The sequence below is a fragment of the Chiloscyllium plagiosum genome, chromosome 13 (assembly GCF_004010195.1).
Source record: "Chiloscyllium plagiosum isolate BGI_BamShark_2017 chromosome 13, ASM401019v2, whole genome shotgun sequence".
NCBI lineage: Eukaryota > Metazoa > Chordata > Chondrichthyes > Orectolobiformes > Hemiscylliidae > Chiloscyllium > Chiloscyllium plagiosum.
In genome coordinates this window covers 28464266-28484180 of record NC_057722.1, presented here as the reverse complement: position 1 = coordinate 28484180, position 19915 = coordinate 28464266, and the positions used below count along the sequence as shown (strand labels likewise).

At 39.9% G+C, this 19915-nt stretch overlaps 1 protein-coding gene across 1 annotated transcript in view; it reads right to left on the bottom strand.

Moving 5' to 3' along the window:
- Positions 1 to 7078: 7078 nt before the first annotated feature.
- mlf1 (myeloid leukemia factor 1) overlaps positions 7079 to 19915 on the bottom strand; it is a 44067-nt gene continuing 31230 nt past the window's right edge. Inside the window, exons 6-7 of the mRNA XM_043702119.1 lie at positions 17272 to 17383; positions 7079 to 8401 (exon numbers count right to left, since the gene is read on the bottom strand). Of these exons, the coding sequence (XP_043558054.1) occupies positions 8293 to 8401; positions 17272 to 17383 (221 nt within the window). The 3' untranslated portion in view covers positions 7079 to 8292. The remainder of the gene's footprint in view (positions 8402 to 17271; positions 17384 to 19915) is intronic.

Here is a 19915-nt window from a genome sequence, read left to right as displayed (position 1 = left end):
AGGGACCCCAGGAATGGAGGAAGAACCCTTTAAGTCTCAGACTCCGAAAATTAATTTTCTGTGTTGGGAACTACATTGTTTGTATTGGGAACAAGAGGGTCTGAGCTTACTGTCTTCTTTCTCTAGGTGAGACCAGTAGGTCTTAAAGGGGGAATATGGAAAATAAAGAGCATGAAAGCATGGAAAGGCTAAAGCATGAAGACACACTGGCGATCTGTTACAAGGGGTCTGTGGAATGCTACACTAGTCAAAAGGTCACTGTGGCAGGATTCAGCCTCGCCTGCTAAATATCATCATGGCAGGTTTGGATTGGTTGTAATAATAAATGTTTGGGACATGGCATTAAATATTTAATTAATAGTAGAGTCAGCTTGCTTGAGACCTTTGACAGTAAAATATCTAATCGTGACATTAGAATAACATTAAGTAGAATAGAGGAAAAACTATAGTGGCACAACTAAAGAGATAATGGGAACTAACATCACTAGTTTATTGTATAGCTAGAGTGAGGTACTTTTGATTAACATAGATCGACATGCTGATAAGCTAACAAATACATGATAAAAAAAATATAAAGAACCAATTACCCTGAGGTTTGTGGGCATTCAAGAATCTGCTTTCTGAGTGTCACGGTTTTTTGGTTGCAAATAAAAGACCTACTCGGTGAAGAATTCTCTGCGTCTCCTGGTGATTCTCTACATTTTCTCCACGACACCAGCTTCACAATGATGATATTAGGTTGTCTTTCACTCACTCCATTCCTCATCTGTTTAATTTGCACTTAAGGTTAAAACCAGAGCTTTATTCTTGCAGAGATCCTTGAATACCACCAGATTGAGAAAGGGGTGGCTGGGTCTTTTTCACTAGAACTTTACAGGACAGAGGGAAGTCTTGTTACAGCAAAGCTTATGCCTTTGAAGGACCTGTTTCAAGCTGAATTTCACTTACATTTATGAAGGTGACCTAGCCTGAGCAGAGCTCTGTCATGTGCTGACATCAGAGAGCCATACCAGCTTGGCAAAAGGCCCTTCAGTCCACCATTTCTGTGCCAACCCACAAACACCAAACTACACCAATCCCATTTACCTGCATTTGATGGACAGTCTACAATGTGCCAGCATTTTAAGTACTCATCCAGATGCTTCTTAAATGTTGAGAGAATACTTGCCACCGTCATTTTCTCGGACAGCATATTCCATATGTCTGCCACCCTCTGGGTGAGAAGTACTTTAAACCATTTGTCCTTTATCTTAAACTTGTGATTCCTCTGCTCCAAGGAAAACAAAGCCAGCCTATCTAGTTTCTCCTCATACCTGAGACTTTTCATCACAGGCAACATCCGAGTGAATCTCCTCTGCACTTTTTTGAGCGCAGTCAACGAGAATTGCACATAGTATTCCATCTCTGGCCTAACTAATGATTTATATAGTTGTAACAACATTTCCTTGCTCTCATATTCAACACTCCAGTTGATAAAGGCAAGCATCCCATGTGCTTTCTTCACCATCCTGCCTACCTACAAACACACACATGCACACACACACACGTCTATGGGGTAAATTTGCATTTGCGGATACATTCTATTTTGTTTAAGAAACGCACAATCTGTAGGCAGTCAGTCCATATGACATTTTATAAATTCCAACTTTGGAAACAGAACCAGTCTGACTCAACGGTAGAAGAATGCCTCATCTTCTGCCTTGGCACCCTACAACCACACGGCATCAACATCAACTTCACTAGTTTTCAAATCTCCCCTCCCCCCACCTCATCCCAGGTCTAAGCCTCCAACTCGGCACCGCACTCTTGACCTGTCCTATCTGTCCATCTTCCTTTCCACCTATCTGCTCCACCCTCCCTACGACCTATCATAGTCACCTCCCACCTTCATCCACTTATTGCCTTCCTAGCTACCTTTCCCTCAACCCACTCTCACCTTGCTATTTATTTCTTAGCCCCTTGCCCCACACATTCCTGAAGAAGTGCTTATGCCCAAAACATCGACTCTCCTGCTCCTTGGATGCTGCCTGACCTGTTGTGCTTTTCCAGTGCCACACTTTTCGACACTTATCTCCACAATCTGCAGGCCTCACTTTCTCCTTAAGAGGAACATACTGGCCCTGAATTCTCACTATACCACTTTAAAAGACAACATCTTTCCAATTGCATACTTGCATGTAGTTGCACCTGGTCTGTGTTTTCCAGACTCTGCCTAATGATATTGAAATTGGTCTTTCCCTAATTTAGATACTGAACTTCTGCTCTATCCTTATATCCCTTTCCACCGTTACTTTGAAACTTACAGAATCATGGTCCTATCCCAAAATTCTCATCCATTGAAACTTCAACACTTCACAAGTTTCATTCCCTAGGGTTGGGTCTCGCACTACCCCATCTCTCATAGGACTATCTATGTACTGGCCTGAAAATCTCTCCTGGATGCACTTCAAAAATGCTGCAAGGATGAAATAGTTAAGGGACTATCGTAAGAAACAATAGCAGCTTCAAGATATCACACTTCATGGCTTCAAAAGTAGCTTATTCAGGCTCAGTCACAGAGAACACAGATAGTTTCAAATAAATTTTTGAATTCCCCTAAGCTTTTGGCAAGCTTGCAAAGGTGATAAAAGCAATTGTTCTTAGCCTTTTAAAGGCTACAATTCTTAGATCCTAAAGCAATACCAGTTACTATTAGCCAAGTTAAGTTCCTTCCAAGTATAACTCTGTTTCTCTCATATCTTTCCATGGTTTACTTACATAGCTGTTCCTCTATCTCCTTCTGAACTGTTAGCTGGCCTGTAGTACAACAAACTTTTTGTTAACTGGCACCAATCAGACCAGGATTGATCAAGAGGTCCACATAATCAGTGTAAAAACACACAATAAGTTATAGAAATGTAATACAGGGGGTATACATATTACTGTTATGTTTTACTTACAGCATTCATCACTTAAATATGGCAACTTCTGTCTTAAATTAAACTTATCAGCAGACAGCCTTATCTCTTGCACCCTCAAGTGACTACCCAGACATTGTGGAGATTGTGATAATACAGGAAACTTTTAGTATTGAGAGCGCCTGTTCATAGGCTGCCACTTAAATTAGCAAGGTAATTGTCTCTTTTTTATTTCTAAGCTCTACCTGCATGGTCTCAATTGATGACCTTTCTAGAACATCTTCACTCATTACTGTGGTGATGGTTTCCTTTATCAATAACGCAATGAGCCCACCTCTTTCATCCCTTTCCAACCACCCCCTCCAACCTCCTTCCCTGCCCCAATTGTGCCTGAACTCTCAATGCCATGAAATGTCGAGCTGCCAGTCTTGTCCTTTCTTCAACCATGTCTCAGTGATTGTAACAATATCATATTCACACTTGCTGGTCAATGCTCTAAGTTTCTAGATCTCCCACGTGCCTTATCCAGCCCATGTCTTTTCTACCTTTTGGACTGTCCTAACATTCCTTCTATATCTGATTGGATCTTGCTCCTGACTTTACATCTACTCTGTGCTCCATCCCCCACCAAATCAGTTTAAAACCTCCCCAAACACAAATCTTCCCACAAGGAGGAAACCTCCTGGTTTTGAGGAAGGGTTACTGGACCAGAAACATTAATTCTGATTTCTCTGCACAGGTGCTGGTAGATCTGCTGGTAGATCCAGCAACTTCTGTTTTTGTTTCTGGTTTACAGTTATTTCAGTTTTTCTCCCAGAAAGGATGTTGGACCCATTTTGGTTCAGGTGAAACCTGTCCAACCTGTGTAGGTCCTACCCTGCCCAGAAGCTGCCCCAGTGCCACATGTTCATCTGACCAATTTTCTTGTTCCTGTACTAAGTAATACATGGCATTATGAGTAATTGGAGTGTTATCTTTGCAGACTTCCTTTTTGATTTACTAGCTAACTCTGTAAATTTGAGCTCCAATACCTCATTTCTTTTTTCACCCACATCAATGAGACCAATAAGAACCATGACTGCAGACTGTTCACCCTCCCACTTCAGAATGCCCTGAAGGAGCTGAGATATCTCTGAGTCTGGCACCAGGGAGGCAACATACCATTCAAAAATCTGGTTTGCCGCCACAGAACTGTCGGCATAGTCCCCTTACAATCAAGTTTCCTATCACTAAAGCTCTCCCTGTCTTTTCCCTCCCCTATTGTACAGCAGAGCCAACCATGTTCCACAAACCTGGTTATTGCTTCTTTACCCTGAGAGGCCTCAATAGGGCTCAACACAGGAAATCTGTTTGAGAGTAGGATGGTCACGGGGAACTCCTACACTGCTTGCCTAACTCTTTTATGTCTGTCTAGCCCTTACTTGGGGTGTGATCAGCTCACTAAACATACTTTCCGTGACATATTCAGTATCATGGATGCTTCATAGAGAATCTACCTGCAGCTGAAAACACATCCTGTGTACATGGTCACTATGGGCACTGGGCGTATTCCTAATTTACCACATATTGTAGGTACTGTATTCCATTGGGCCAAGTACTCCCCCTGCCATTACAACCCATATCAACTACAGACGATAAACTAGGAATAAATTACTCAACCTTATCACTACTCACCAAAGCAGAGTTCTCTCTCTCCCTCTCTGTTCTTAACAAACTACAGACAACAAAAATAAGGATTATGCACTTTGTCTCCCTCCTGGTACTACTCACTCAGTCTCTAAAGCTGGTCCTCAAGCAGCCAATCCTCCAACTACATCACTTTTTCAACCCTGACATCACCTCAGGAAATGCACCTCTGGGTTCAGTGAAGGTTCCACCTGCTCTGATCCTCTCCGGTGCCCCTACTACTGAGGCCGTTCTAGACTCTGCTCCACAGGTTTTTATCCAGAAGCTCCGCTGCTGCCATTCACACCCAGGTTCGCTTCACTCCTGCTGCTGTTCTGACTAAGCTCCAAAGTGGCTGCAAGGATGAAATTGTTGAGCCACTATCTTAAGAAACAATAGCATCTTAAAAATACCATACTTTATCACTTGAGCTTTTCAAAAGTACTTATTCTGGCTTAGTCACCATGAGAACACATTACTTCTAGAATCCTTCCTTAACAGTGCGGAAGCAGGTCATTCAGCCTCAAGTCCACACCGACCATCCAAAGAGCATTGCATACAGACCCACTTGCCTTACCCTATTCCTGTAACCTTGTATTTCCCATGGCTAACCCACCTACCCTGCATATCCCTTGACACTCTGGGCAATTTAGCATGACCAATCCACACAACCCGCACATCTTTGGAAAATGGAATGGTCCTCTCATGTATTTGGGATAGACAGTTGAAGCAGTTACAAGTAGCTTGCTAAGCAGAAATATATTCAATAGTTCTGCTTCAACATCAATGAGCAATTCCTCTACTCATGCTATTTTGGCAATCTCACAAATGGCATTAAAAGCAATTGTCCCTGCCCTTGTCAAGGCCATACAAGAATTCTTAGATCCCCTTCTTGAGGCCTTACTGCTGTAAATTCCTCATGGATGACCATGCATTGTAGGTGGTCCACTTTCTGCCAAAACTGTCACCCATGTCATTGTCACCTCTAGACATGTCCAATGTTCTTTTGACCAACCTATTTTCCATTAAAACAATTAACTCAAAATTCTGCCGTCCCATATACTTAAATCCAGTCCTAAATCCTGCTCACCTATTACCAAAGTACTGTACTTGTTTACTTTCATTCTCTTTCAGTTAATCTTCAAATATCTGCATGGTTTCAGCCTTTCCATTTCTCTATAAACTCCGCCAGCCCTACGATTGTTAAAAATCTGTTTTCCTCCAATTCCGTTTCTGGTACACATTTCATTCCTTTTGCTCTACCTTTGCTTTTCCATTTTTGTTATTTAGGTCTAATCTCTGGTTTTATTTTCCATAAATTTTCTTTGAGGCCCCTTTGAAGAGTTCCATGCTTTGACCAAACTGCTTTTTGTGCCTTAGAATATTTCCTTTGATTTCCTCAATTTTTGTCTGATTATGCTGCCGCATCTTATTTCTTTTTATATTAAAAGGTGCCACATGTATTCAAGTTCTTTGAATTTAATATAAAAATCATATATAACGTGCTTTGTATAACAAAAAATAGTTGTATACTTTTCTGTAAGCATTGTAAAAAAAAGAGTAAAACAGCAATGCTGTTATTATTTAGAAAATGTGCCACAGTGCTAATAATGTTCGTGTAGTAAAATTGAGTGCCAGAGTCCTTACTAGTGTGGCTGACCACATAGCTTCAATTAACCAACACTTTACTATTCTTAAAACAAAATGAAAATTAGAATTTATCACACTAAGAATGTGCTCATAGCTAGTCAGAAGCCTGAAATTTATGTTTTAGTGAGCTTCCTGATTTTTCATTACACTCTGATGACTGTTTTATTGCTTCCGGGCGTGAATTTGTGTCGAGTATATCTACAACAATCTCCTAATAAAGGTGAAACAAAGTTTTCTGCAAATATTCTTACTGTTATATTAATTTTTTAAGGAATGCATTTTTTAAATACAGAGAAATCCAATAATGACAGAAAGCGTATGAAAGAAGCAAATAATTATTCTACTATGGCAGAATTAAAACTGGTGCGTTTGGGTAGGTGGAATGGTTTTTAGAATCTTAAATAAACCTAAATACTAATGATTTTAATGGAAACAAGATGGTTAGTGTGGGAAGGTATGTGAGTTAAATGGATGCAACTTGGCAATGAATCAGCAACCAAGACACTGTTTTCTTAACATCAATTTTATTTTCATGCATGCAGTTTTACAGATATCCTGACTATCCTCATTGTTCCCAGTTGTAAACTTTTCCTGCTCTTTTGAATAATCAAATTCATCACCCTCCACTGAAACTATATAACTGATTTGATCTCAGGATGGAAAATGCTTATTTAAATATTTTAAGTAGGCTTAAAGATGCCAGCGTAGGGCCCTTCCAGCACTGTTTAAGGACCAAGAGTGATTGCTCCTTTCCCATTTGATTAGAACCTTCACCCCAATATCATTACTGGTCATTGAGTGTATTTAAAACTGAGATAGGTATGTTGTTGAGTATCAAGGGGATCAAGGGTTACAGGAGAAAGCTGGAGAATGGGGTTGAGAAACTCATCAGCCATGATTGAATGGCAGAGCAGACACAGTGGGCTAAATGGCCTAACTTCTGTACCAAGTTTTATGGTCTTACTCATAACCCTCACCAGAATCAACAACCACTTTCCACACAGTGACCTTGACACTGTTTCCTGATTCCCCATCCCTACAAACAATTTATTTCCCTCTGTCCCACTTCCTATCTCTCTTTCCACCCTCAGCTCCACAAGAGAAACTATTCCCCAGAGCAGGAAGTCTACCTGTGTCTTCCACTGCAGTCTTCCAATTAGCTTAGCTTTTGGTGGGAATTCAGTTGGATTGGTTTGACATGTATTCATTGGAAATTAGACGAATGAGAAGTCATCATCTTGAAACATGTAAAATCCTAAAGCGACTAGGCAGGGCAAATGCTAAAAAGAGGTTTCCCCTTATGGGAGAGGCTAAGACTAGGATCAGGGTACAATTTAAAATTAAGAGCTCTTCAAGTTGGCGATGAGATTTTTTTTCTCACACATGGTTGTCAGTCTGTGGAATTCTCTATTCCAGAGAGGATTGAAGGCAGGGTTGTTAGATATTTTTAAAGTTGAGTTACATAAATTCTTGTCTGACAAGGCCGTCAAAAGGTATGGGAGGAGACAAGAAAGTAGAGACCAAAATCATATCAACCATGATCTTGTCAATTGGTGGAACAGGTTCAAGGTGACAAGTGGCCCACTTCTGCTGCTATTTCATATGATTTAAATGCTATAAGCTGCACACAATGCTGGGAACTTGCAGGATCTACTTAAATCAGGCTACATGCTCACAAAACATTGTACATCCCATCAACGTCATCAATTGGAAGTAGTAATTGCCCTCAGTGTCCACTTGATGTACATCACCAATAAAAATTAAACTCTGTTTTGATTCAACGTTACTAAATCAAATCAGAATCTTCACCTGTATTTCTGAACACAGCTATTTTTGTTGTCAATCTTACCTAAATAGATATTGACTATAAACTTACAAAAAATGCATTCCCTTTATTTATTGCACACTACTGATGACAAAAGATTAAGTGCTGGTTGTGCAGGCTTAGCCAAAAGTTAAAAGTAAACAGAAGTATTCTACGTGAGCACAACTACAACTTAAAAAACACAGCCTTAATATTAACAAACGATAAAATGGCCCAAGACACAAAATGAAAAGCCAAGTAGTTTCAGTGTGATGTTCATTTTCTTCCATGTTTCATCATATGCTGTGCGTTTCGTTGAGCAGGACAGCCACAACCACCAGAGGGAGTAACAGGAGGTGGAGCAGTTGGTCCTCTGGCACATGTACTACAATGCAAAATTCCAGTATAATATTAATGGAGTACAAACAATTTTCATTGCTGTGAGATTTTGAATATACTGGCAATAACTCTTTTACTTCAGCTGTCAGAATCTAATAGCAAAAACAGCTTATTATTTACAGTACAGAAGTTTAAATCTTAGGGTCTTTACCTTATAATTTCAATCAGAATACAGTACATAATTATTGCTTAGAACATATGGATATGCAATATTGGCATAGGATCTGTGGACAACAGTGAAGCAATGGCACTACATAATAAAGTCTGGGAGATACATTTCTTTTCTAACACCATGTGTAATTATCAGAATACAGACTATGAAATATATATTTTAAAATTACATTTTTTAAATTTTTTGAGGAGTCAAAGAGATTGCTTAACAGGAATTATGACTCTGAATGCCATTAAAAACTCAGATTGAATAGAATTTAACTGTTTTGTTGGTTCTTGTAATGAATCGATTTCCAGTTGATTTAATCAATTAATACTGCCATAGCACATGTTATGGAGAAGGGTATCAGTGACTCAAACCTCTGAATTTCACATTTAAGTGTACATGTACATGCTGGAAAGTTGCCATCAATTTTACACAACAAATTTTGCTGAATGCTGAATCCATGAAGGATTACTGCAGATACAAAATAATACATTTTATTGTAAACTTCAAAGTGCCACAAGTCCAGTCAATAATTTTGTACAGTTGAAGGAAAATTTGCAAGAAACTAATCACTTTCATAACATGTGAACCACTACTGCTTCTTCTCTAGCTTCTTGAGCCGTAAGACTTTTAACTGATCAAATAATTTAATTTTATTTGCACCTCTCCTGCCCACAACCAAGATTTCTAGCTCATGGAGCTTTTGTAATTGGCCGGGTTAACTAGCAACGGTCGACTGAAATGGTAGATAAAAGTATCTGTTATTTGCTCTTAGATGTATGGTGCAGTATTATTTTTTTAAAATTCATTTGTGGAATGTTGGCGTCCCTGGCTGCCAGCATTTATTGCCCATTTCACCTTCACCCACAATGTCATTAAGGAGGCAATTCCAGTACTTTGACCCTGAAACAGTGAAGGAACAGGATATATTTTCAAGTCAGGATGGTGAGTAGATTGGAGGGAAATTTGCAGGTGGTGGAGTTCCCATGTATTGGCTGCCCTTGTCCTTCCAGATGGAAGTGGTTGTGGATATGGAAGAAGCTGCCTGAGGATCCTGAATAAAGTTCTGCAGTGTATCATGTCGACAGAACACACTGCTACTAACGAGGGTCAGTGGTGGAGGGAGTGGACACTTGTGGATGTATTGCTAATCAAATGGGCTGCTTTATCCTGGATAGCTTCAAACTTCTTGAGTGTTATTGGAGCTGCACTCATCCAGGCAAGTGGGGAGTATTCCAGCACACTCCTGACTTGTGCCTTGTAGATAATGGACAGATTTTGGGGAGTCAGGATTTGAGTTACAGTATTCCTAGCCTCTGATGTGCTCTTGTAGCCACTGTGTTTATGTGCTGAATCCAGTGAGTTTCTGGTCAATGGTAACCACCACCACCACCAACACCAACACCACCTCCCACCCCACTCCATCCCCAACCCCCCCACACACACCGGCATGTTGATAGTAGGAGATTCAGTGATGGTAACACCAGTGAATGTTAAGAGGCAGTGATTAGATTGTCCCTCACTGGTGATGATTATAGCTCGGCCTATTACCTCTGGCAGGGGAAGGGAAACAATGTGAATATCCAACAAATTGTAATAATGAGGTTTGAAATTGACTTCGCCAGAAGATTGCTGTTTATGTGCATTATAACATCACCATTCATTATGCAAAGTTTTTCTTGCAAATACTTATAGAATCACAGAGTTGTACAGCACAGAAACAGACCCTTCCGTCTAACTCGTCCACACCCACCAGATATCCTAAGCTGATCTCACCCCATTTGCCAACATTTGGTATATATCCCTTCTAAACTCCTCCCATTCATGTGCTCAACCAGATGCCTTTTAAATATTGCAGTATTACCCGCCTCCACCATCTCCTTTGGCAGCTCATTCATACACATACCACCTTCTGTGTGAAAAAGTTGTCCTTCAGGTCCCTTTTAAACCTTTCCCCTCTCATCTTAAACCTGCATCCTCTAGTTCTGGACTCCCCTACCCTGGGAAAATGACCTTGGTTATTCACCTTATCCGTGCTACTCATGATTTTAGAAATGTCGATAAGGTCACCCCTCAGCCTCCGTTGCTCCAGGTAAAATAGCCTTGGCCTAATCAGCATCTCCCCATTGCTCACACCCTCCAATCCCGGTAAACACTCTTGCAAATCTTTTCTGAACCCTTTCAAGTTTAAGCAACATCTTTCTTGTAGCAGGGAGACCAGAATTGAACACAGTATTCCAGAAGTGACTTCACCAATGTCCTGTACATCTGCAACATGACATCCCAACTCCTATATTCAATGCACTGACCAATGACATCATGCATGCAAAACATCATTTTCATCATCTTGTCAATCTGCAACTCCACTTTCAAGGAATTATGCACCTGCACCCTTAGGTCTGTTTGTTCTGCAACATTCTCCAGGGCCCTACCATGAATTGTCTAAGTCCTTCCCTGCTTTGCCTTATCAAAAATGTAACACCTTACATTTATCTAAATTAAACTCCACCTGTCATGCCTTGGACCACTGGCCCATCTAATCAAGGTCCCTTTGTACTCTGAGATAACCTTTTACACTATCCATTACACTACTAATAATGGTGTCATCTGCAAACGTATAACCAAGCCTCCTATATTTCCATCCAAATAATTTATATAAAAGGTGAAAAGCAGTTGCCCCAGCACCAATCCTTGTGGCACACTGCTGGTCATAAACCTCCATCTGAAAAATCCTCTACTACCACACTCTGTCTTAATTGATGATTAATGAAAATTATTTACATATCAAGTTGAACAAAATATATTTTGAAATAGCTTCATATTTCAATACATCAGAAACATGCAAGTCAAATTAATCTGGGGTTTGTGAACGATTTGAATCCTTACAACTAAAATAATATAAGAAGTTTAGGGGTGATTTAGCTGAAGCAGTACAAGAATGAACAACATCAGTTTGGCATAAACAGAAAGTTAGAGGATAAACGAATATACATTCCAGTATTACTGTCTGAGGCACTGGATTAAGTCTCTGGAGCATTGTAGAGTTCTAATCAAGAATTATACAAACAATATTATTACTTATTAAAGGGCAGAGGAGTTTCAGGAACTACCTTTAAGATGAGTGGTTAAAATAAAGCTGGGTTTTCTCCTGTTGAAAGTATATGTAAAATTGGTTTAATTTACAGTGGTGAAAGGCTCAAAGGGTATGACATAGAAGTTAAAAATGATTAGCTTTCTCTTATTCTTGCTTAAAAGCTGTTCACCTCTAACTTCTTTCAGCTCAGTAAAAGATTATCAACCTAACATCGTAAATTTGGTGTCACTTGCTCTGCTTTAGTGTTTCCAGCATTTTCTGTTCTTATTTTAAAAGGAGGATTTAGAAAGGAGATTGAAACATTTTACAAAACAAATAATACTTTGACATGGGTTGCTCTTTAAGGGAATGATACAAATACTTACACGAGGCAACTGGATTCATTTCAGAGCAAAAATGTAATCAAATTATAGAGTGAAAAAAGCAGGTTGGTGAAGTCACAATCGTTCAAACTGAGCCAGATATGTAGGTGGCTTAATCCCTATTTCTTGGTTTTTTTTGGACTGAAGTTTGTAAAGCACAAAGAAGAATTCAGGCAGTGGCTTAGAGACATTCATGAAAATCCAGACAGTGGATCTGAAGCTAAATGAGAGAACTGATTTTGTTTTTTACTTATGATGCAAAGTTCTCATTCTGGTATTTTTATCAATCCATGGTCTCACCCACTCTATCTTTGTAACCTACTTCAGTTCATGATGTGAAAGTTAAAAATCAAAACATCAGGTTATAGATATTGGTGCTACTCTAGTTCCTGTACTTTTGTTATTTAAGTTTCTGTATTTCTTCTTATTTCAATTGTTTCATTATTGTTTTTTTCTTTGCCTAGGGTATAATTTCTCCCTGAAGTTTTCAATTTTTCTGCATCTTTTCACCTTTAAACCATATCTAAAACCAACCTCCTTGATTGATGTTTTTGTCCCTTGTCTTCATATGTTGCTAAGAGGCCAGCATAAAGTTTGATCTGATATTACTCCAGCCAAGCACATAAGGATATTCTATTGTCTTAAAGGTGTTATATAAATGACATGTTGCCAAAATTAAGCCTTTGTAGTTTTTGCTGAACTCTGCATCGATGCTTACAGATTTGTGCCTTGGCTAAATGTACAAGAATCTTGGTTTGTCCACAATAGCAACAATATGCTTCAAAGCAAAAGAGTCTGAAGTTCAAAAAATAACAAGGAAATTTTTCAGAAATTACCATAGAAGATTTTTTTTGTCACCTTTCTCTCAACATCATGACACAGTTTCAGTAACCACAACTCCTTGTGGTAGAGAAACCCTTGAAGCTGATGATGATCCCAAGCACATGGATTTCCACAAGGCTGCTCACGTAAATGGAAATTTTTGAGCACTTTACAAAGAAAGGAGGCAAAAAAAACCAGACTGCGGTAGCCATCAAAACTTAAAGAACTGCAAAGGTTTTTCTAGTCCTCGAAGAATAGGTAAAAGATACCAACAGAAAGTGGAATTGGAAAAGAATAATGCTTAAAAGATCATAAGAAAAAGGAGTTGGTCATTTGACCTGTTCTGGCATTCAATAAGACATGCTAAGACTGTGACCTTTACTCCTCTTCCCTGCTTGATACCAAACACATTCTTTTTTGAACAAATATCTGTACAACTCAAGCATAAATGTATTCAATGACCCAGCCGCCACTGTTCTCTGTCAGGAGAGTAATGGCACTATGACAGAGATTTAAAAAATCATTAAAGATCCCTAATTTTTAAATGGTGCCAATACTATGTTACTCCATGCGATGAAAGACCATCCCAAGAAACACCCTGTCCAACTCCCTTATATGTTTCAATAAGTTCACCTAACATTCATCTATGCTGTAATGAATGGAGGCCTTTTCTCATCAGTCAACACTTCATTCCAGGAATCAGCCGAATCAACCTTCTTTGAACCACTTCCAAAACAAGTAAATCTCTCCTTAGGAAAGGACAGCAGCAATTAAAGCAGCACAGTTCAATTTCACTAATGCCTTGTACAGTTACACCAAGATTTCCCTGCCTCCATATTCCATTCCTCTTACAATCCAATTCTATATTCTGTTGGCCTTCCTAGTTACTTAGTGTACCTACATTCTAACTTTCTGTGATTCAGGCACAAGGGACATGCACTTAAATAATATTTTGCTTTGTTATTCATCTTGACAAAGTGGCCAACTTGCATTTTCCCACATTAGAATGCATTGCTGCTATTTCTGTGCAGAATAATCAAACACAATGCAGAGCAGGGCATTAGGGACCAAGCAGGATAGGATAGCCAGAGATAACCGGAGACGGACTGAGATCTGCACTAATTTTCAACAGACATGCACTTAACATCCTGCCACGGCAGTGTGGGAAATTTAAATTCAATTAAATAAACTTGGTTTCAGGAATGATAAGCATGAAACTTACAGGACTGTCATACAAAATCATTCTGGTTCACTCCTGTTCTTTAAGGAAGGAAAACCTTTGTTCAACCCTAGACACCATTCTAGAAGTACAGAAATGCAGTGACATTTCAAATGACCGAGCAAGTCACTCAGTAAAATTTGCAAAAGAACCCAACTGGACAAAACACTGGTATTTACCAAAGCATCAGGTGTGGTAAAGACACTGTCTACGGACCATGAAAAGCCCTCTTCACTAACATTTGGAACCTTGTGCCAAAATTAAGATAGCTGACCAACAGATTAATTAAGTAATAGCCTGGTATAGTCATGCTCCTTGGATGCTGCATGAACTGCTGTGCTTTTCCAGCACCACGCTAATCTAGAATCTAGTCATACTCACAGAATTATAATTATAGAATTGTATCCTGGACTTCTCCTTCATTATGCATAGGTATGTCCTATACCAATGACATATAAGACATACAGTAGGTAGCAGCACAGTTGTATAAAGTCCCAAACTCATTGATTTTGGACTCCATGAATTCTCAAGGTTTCAGACCAAACAGGGACAAGGAAACCTGTTGGCGAGTATTACCTAACACCTTCCTTCATCTGATGAATCAGTTCTCATCTATGATATTGGCGGCACGGTGGCTGCCTCACAGAACCAGCGTCCCAGGTTCGATTCCAGCCTTGGGTGACTGTGTGGAGTTTGCACATTCTCTCCGTGTCTGCGTGGGTTTCCTCCGGGTGCTCTGGTTTCCTCCCATTGTCCAAAGAAGTGCAGGTCAGGTGCTAAATTGCCCATGGTGCATTAGTCAAAGGGGGGTGGGTCTGGGTGGGTTACTCTTCGGAGTGTCGGTGTGGACTGGTTGGACTGAAGGTTCAGTTTCCACACTGTAGGGAATCTAATCTAATCATAAACACCACATTGAAGTGGGGCTGAGGATAGCAAGGATACAGAATGCATTACAAATAACTTTAATATCCATCAACCAAAAATGGCTTGGTTGCACCACTCTTGACCTAGCTGGTCAAGTCCTGAAAGACTGGGCTTGCATTAGAAGATGACAGAATCAACATAATTGCAACCTAAAAAATCTACATTTCAAAAATGCGTCTGCTGATTATAGCATTGGCAAGAATGATTCTGCACAGTCTTTGTACAGACGAAGTCCCATCTTCATGCTGAAGACATCCATCAACATCTGTGTAAATTCAGACCTAGTGCTCACCAAAAGCAACCAAGTAGTTAGCATTGTCTCAAATAAAAGGCTCAAGTTTCATATGGTAATGCCTGAAATCTGCCCAAGCTTTCTCAATTTGCTTTAAAATAACTCTTTTTCCAAAGGCATGTGTAAAAGATTGGTTTGAAGCAACAGAATGTAAAACACTCACAAACTTGATTGAGGTTTTTGTAGAAGTAACAAAGAAGATTGATGAGGGCAGAGCAGTAGATGTGATCTATATGGACTTCAGTAAGGCATTCTGACAAGGTTCCCCATGGGAGACTGATTAGCAAGGTTAGATCTCATGGAATAAAGGGGGAACTAGCCATTTGGATACAGAACTGGCTCAAAGGTAGAAGACAGAGGGTGGTGGTGGAAGGTTGTTTTTCAGACTAGAGACCTGTGACCAGTGGAGTGCCACCAGGATCGGTGCTGGGTCCTCTACTTTTTGTCATTTATATAAATGATTTGGATGCGAGCATAAGAGAAACAGTTAGTAAGTTTGCAGATGACATCAAAATTGGAGGTGTAGTGGACAGCGAAGAGGGTTACCTCAGATTACAACAGGATCTGGACCAGATGGGCCAATGGGCTGAGAAGTGGCAGATGGAGTTTAATTCAGATAAATGCGAGGTGCTGCATTTTGGGAAAGCAAATCTTAGAAGGACTTATACACTTAATGGTAAGGTCCTAGGGAGTATTGCTGAACAAAGAGACCTTGGAGTGAAGGTAGATAGGATAGTGAAGAAGGCATTTGGTATGCTTTCCTTTATTGGTCAGAGTATTGAGTACAGGAGTTGGGAGGTCATGTTGCAGCTGTACAGGACATTGGTTAGGCCACTGTTGGAATATTGCGTGCAATTCTGGTCTCCTTCCTATCGGAAAGATGTTGTGAAACTTGAAAGGATTCAGAAAAGATTTACAAGGATGTTGCCAGGGTTGGAGGATTTGAGCTACAGGGAGAGGCTGAACAGGCTGGGGCTGTTTTCCCTGGAGCATCAGAGACTGAGGGGTGACCTTATAGAGGTTGACAATGAGGGGCATGGATAGGACAGATATACAAAGTCTTTTCCCTGGCGTCGGGGAGTCCAGAACTAGAGGGCATAGGTTTAGGGTGAGAGGGGAAAGATATCAAAGATACCTAAGGGGTAACTTTTTCACACAGAGGGTGGTGCGTGTATGGAATGAGCTGCCAGAGGATGTGGTGGAGGCTGGTACAATTGCGACATTTAAGAGGCATTTGGATGGGTATATGAATAGGAAGGGTTTGGAGGGATATGGGCCGGGTGCTGGCAGGTGGGACTAGATTGGGTTGGGATATCTGGTCGGCGTGGACAGGTTGGACCGAAGGGTCTGTTTCCAAGCTGTACATCTCTATGACTCTATGACTATAAAGCCAAACCTAACAGAAATCTTCTTATCAAAACTAGAACAACCAACAGTTAGTGACATTTTAAAGTTCCAAAAGGTCCTCAATAAAATTACCTCCTACCCTTCAATCTTCCAGACAATGCATGCCTTGTTTATGAAACCTCTATCTATTATCTAACTTTTGGAGCGTGATAACATTCTGGTCACCTGCGCTTCAATTCTTCCCTATCCAACATGTCTTTCAAAGATGAATGTCCTCAACTGTACATAGGTCTAACCATAGTTTTGTGTAATTTTACCAAATTTGTTCCCCATTACCTTCTACCCCTTTAATTTATTTTTGTACATGCACAAGTTTTAAGTACCCAAAATTTCATGCTGTTTTCAAGCAAAATAAATATGTGAGAGCATCATTTAAACAGTTCTATCAAGGGGAAATAAAATATGGTAGAAGCTCTCATGGAAGGGGGTGGTAGATTTTCTTATCCTCAGTTTGGCTCGTTTAGGTTGATGATTCAACCTTAAAGGTACAAAATGTCTCAGTACCTAACTCTTATCCATGCAGGTCAAACTTCTAAATTTTAAATTCCATTTTAAATTCCATTCAATACTCTACTGTACCTTTGTTCTTCCACGGCTTTTCGTGCATCCTGAATACCAGAGGGACAAGTTCCTGAAGGCATATACTTTGACACCTTATTCTGCCATTCTTGGTCAAAATTTGCTGCATCATCTGTTGGTTATAAGAAATCAAAACAGTTAGTTAGAAATACATATGAATTTTCCTTCACCCTTCCAAGGTACACATACTCAAGCTCAAGTCAAATGGTAAGTTCTATTTGGGCATATTTCAGATTTGGCTTTATGACTTGTAAGTTATTAATATCTGATGAACATGGGATTGAAATGAAATTATTGATTTGAAACTGCACTCAAGAAATGTCTGGCAATTGTCCAAGGAAAAACAGCTCAGGAAAGAGACACTATTTCTTAAGTATAGATCATAAGATGCAGAACTTGCAAAGGAAATGATCACTCCATGACTGTATGCAGGTCCGCTCATGAAATGACAGGCTATAGTGTTTTAAGAAATTTAATGAGTTTGGCAAGTGGTAGAATCTGAAACATTAGATCACATTTATGCAATATATCAACAATGAACTGTCCACTTCTGGCACTCCTTCTTCCATTGGTGCTCATTATACTGCATTGTTCATTTTACAGAGCCTTAGCTGCTGAGCAGCCACATTCCCCAGGATACACAGGACTATGCAGTCAACTTTGGTGCAAGCACCTGCATATTTCAAAGTTATAGCTTCAAAATACTAAGACCTTTCTAAATCATAGATCCAAGTCTGTAGAAGCTCTTTGATAAAGCCAGCTTGGCAATATGTTATCACAAGGGCATCTCAGCAACAGAGTACTGAAAAATTATGGCCCTGAAGTTGGTATAAAGGTATGTTCCATGTGGAAGGGCAACAATGAGAGTAAAACCTGGGAGTAACCTGCATCTCCAACTTGCGCAGTAACATTCATCTACTTGAAGTGAACCTAAGTTCACTATTTAAAGGGACAAATCGGATGGAATTTAGAAGTTGTCTAGGATGGATTTACACAGGGAAAAGGCATTACATGTGATTGCAGTTATGAACGCATATGTTCAAATTGTGTCTCCTATGAATTGTACAACTTACAGCTTCAATGGCAACTTTTTCACATAGAAGGTGGTACGTGTATGGAATGAGCTGCCAGAGGAAGTGGTACAATTGCAACATTTAAGAGGCATTTGGATGGGTATGTGAATTGGAAGGGTTTGAAGGGATATGGGCCAGGTGCTGGCAGGTGGGATTACATTGAGTTGGGATACTTGGTCGGCATGGACAGGTTGGACCGAAGGGTCTGTTTCCCTTCCCTTCCCTGCTGTACATCTCTATGACTCTATGACTGCCAAATCATCACCCCTCTATCATGCAGCTACTGTTAATCACTATCAGGGTTAATTCCTACTTACATTTGCTTAACTTTATGCTCATAACTTGGCACTGTTGCAAACCTCAGATCTCTTAGCTTGTGAACTAGTCAACATGGCAACCAAATTTTCCAAACATGTTACACTGCACTGATTTATATAGATCCTCCATGCTTGTAGAAGGTCGTGCACAAATATTGGCAGGAAGTTAACTGGAGGGAAAAGGATACCTGATAAGTTCATTAAGGTAACTGTACTGAGGCCAGCGGGCAGGGCTAAAAAGTTGAGTATCTTCATAGCTATTCCTCATAGTTATAGAGATACACAGCACAGAAACAGACCTTTCAGTCCAAACCATCCATGCCAACCAGATATCCTAAATTAATCTAGTTCCATTTGCCAGCATTTGGCCCATATCCCTCTCAACCCTTCGTATGCATATACCCCTCCAGGTGCCTCTTAAATGTTGTAAATGTATCAGCCTCCACCACTTCCTCCAGCAGCTCATTCTATATATGCACAACATCTGTGAGAAAATGATCCCCCTTAGGTCCCTTTTAAATCGTTCCCCTTTCACCCTAAACGCATGCCCTCTAGTTCTGAACTGCCTCAAACTAGGGAAAAGATCTTGTCTATTTACCCTATCTATGACCCTCATGATTTTATAAACCTCTCTAAGGTCTTCCCACAGTCTCTGACTCTGTAGGGAAAACAGCCCCAGCCTATTCAGCCTTTCAGTACAGCTCAAACCCTCCAACCCTGGCAACATCCTTGTAAATCTATTTTGAACCCTTTCAAGTTTCACAACACCAAATCTTTCTTCCTCATTCCACAATCTCTTCTGCCCTGATGACACTAGGTGTATCCACAGAGCAGTTAGTGAACCACAAATTGTTATTGCTTGTATAGCCCTCATTCAGTTTTTTGAATGGCCAAGTTTAAAAATAACGAGCAGTCGAGGTTTTAGTTTGAAGTTAAATGAATCATTGACTTATTACACAAAGATTAAAAGAAGGTACAGATAAGATACATATAAAGATGAGAATAAGATTGGTCTGTTATTATTGCAGACCTGTAGATTTCTCCTTCTCAGAAGAACAGATTGAAAACCTGAAGTCATAATTCAGGAGCTGCAATGGTTTCTGTAGTTGGAGATTTCTCTTACAAGTTCACCCAGGCTTTGAGGAAATGCAAGCCTCTTTATTTTGATTTTCGTGGAATGCAGGTGATGGTCTTTAATGACCAGTCAACACCTTATGGTCAAATAGCCCTTCTTGCCCAGAAGACATAGTTTAG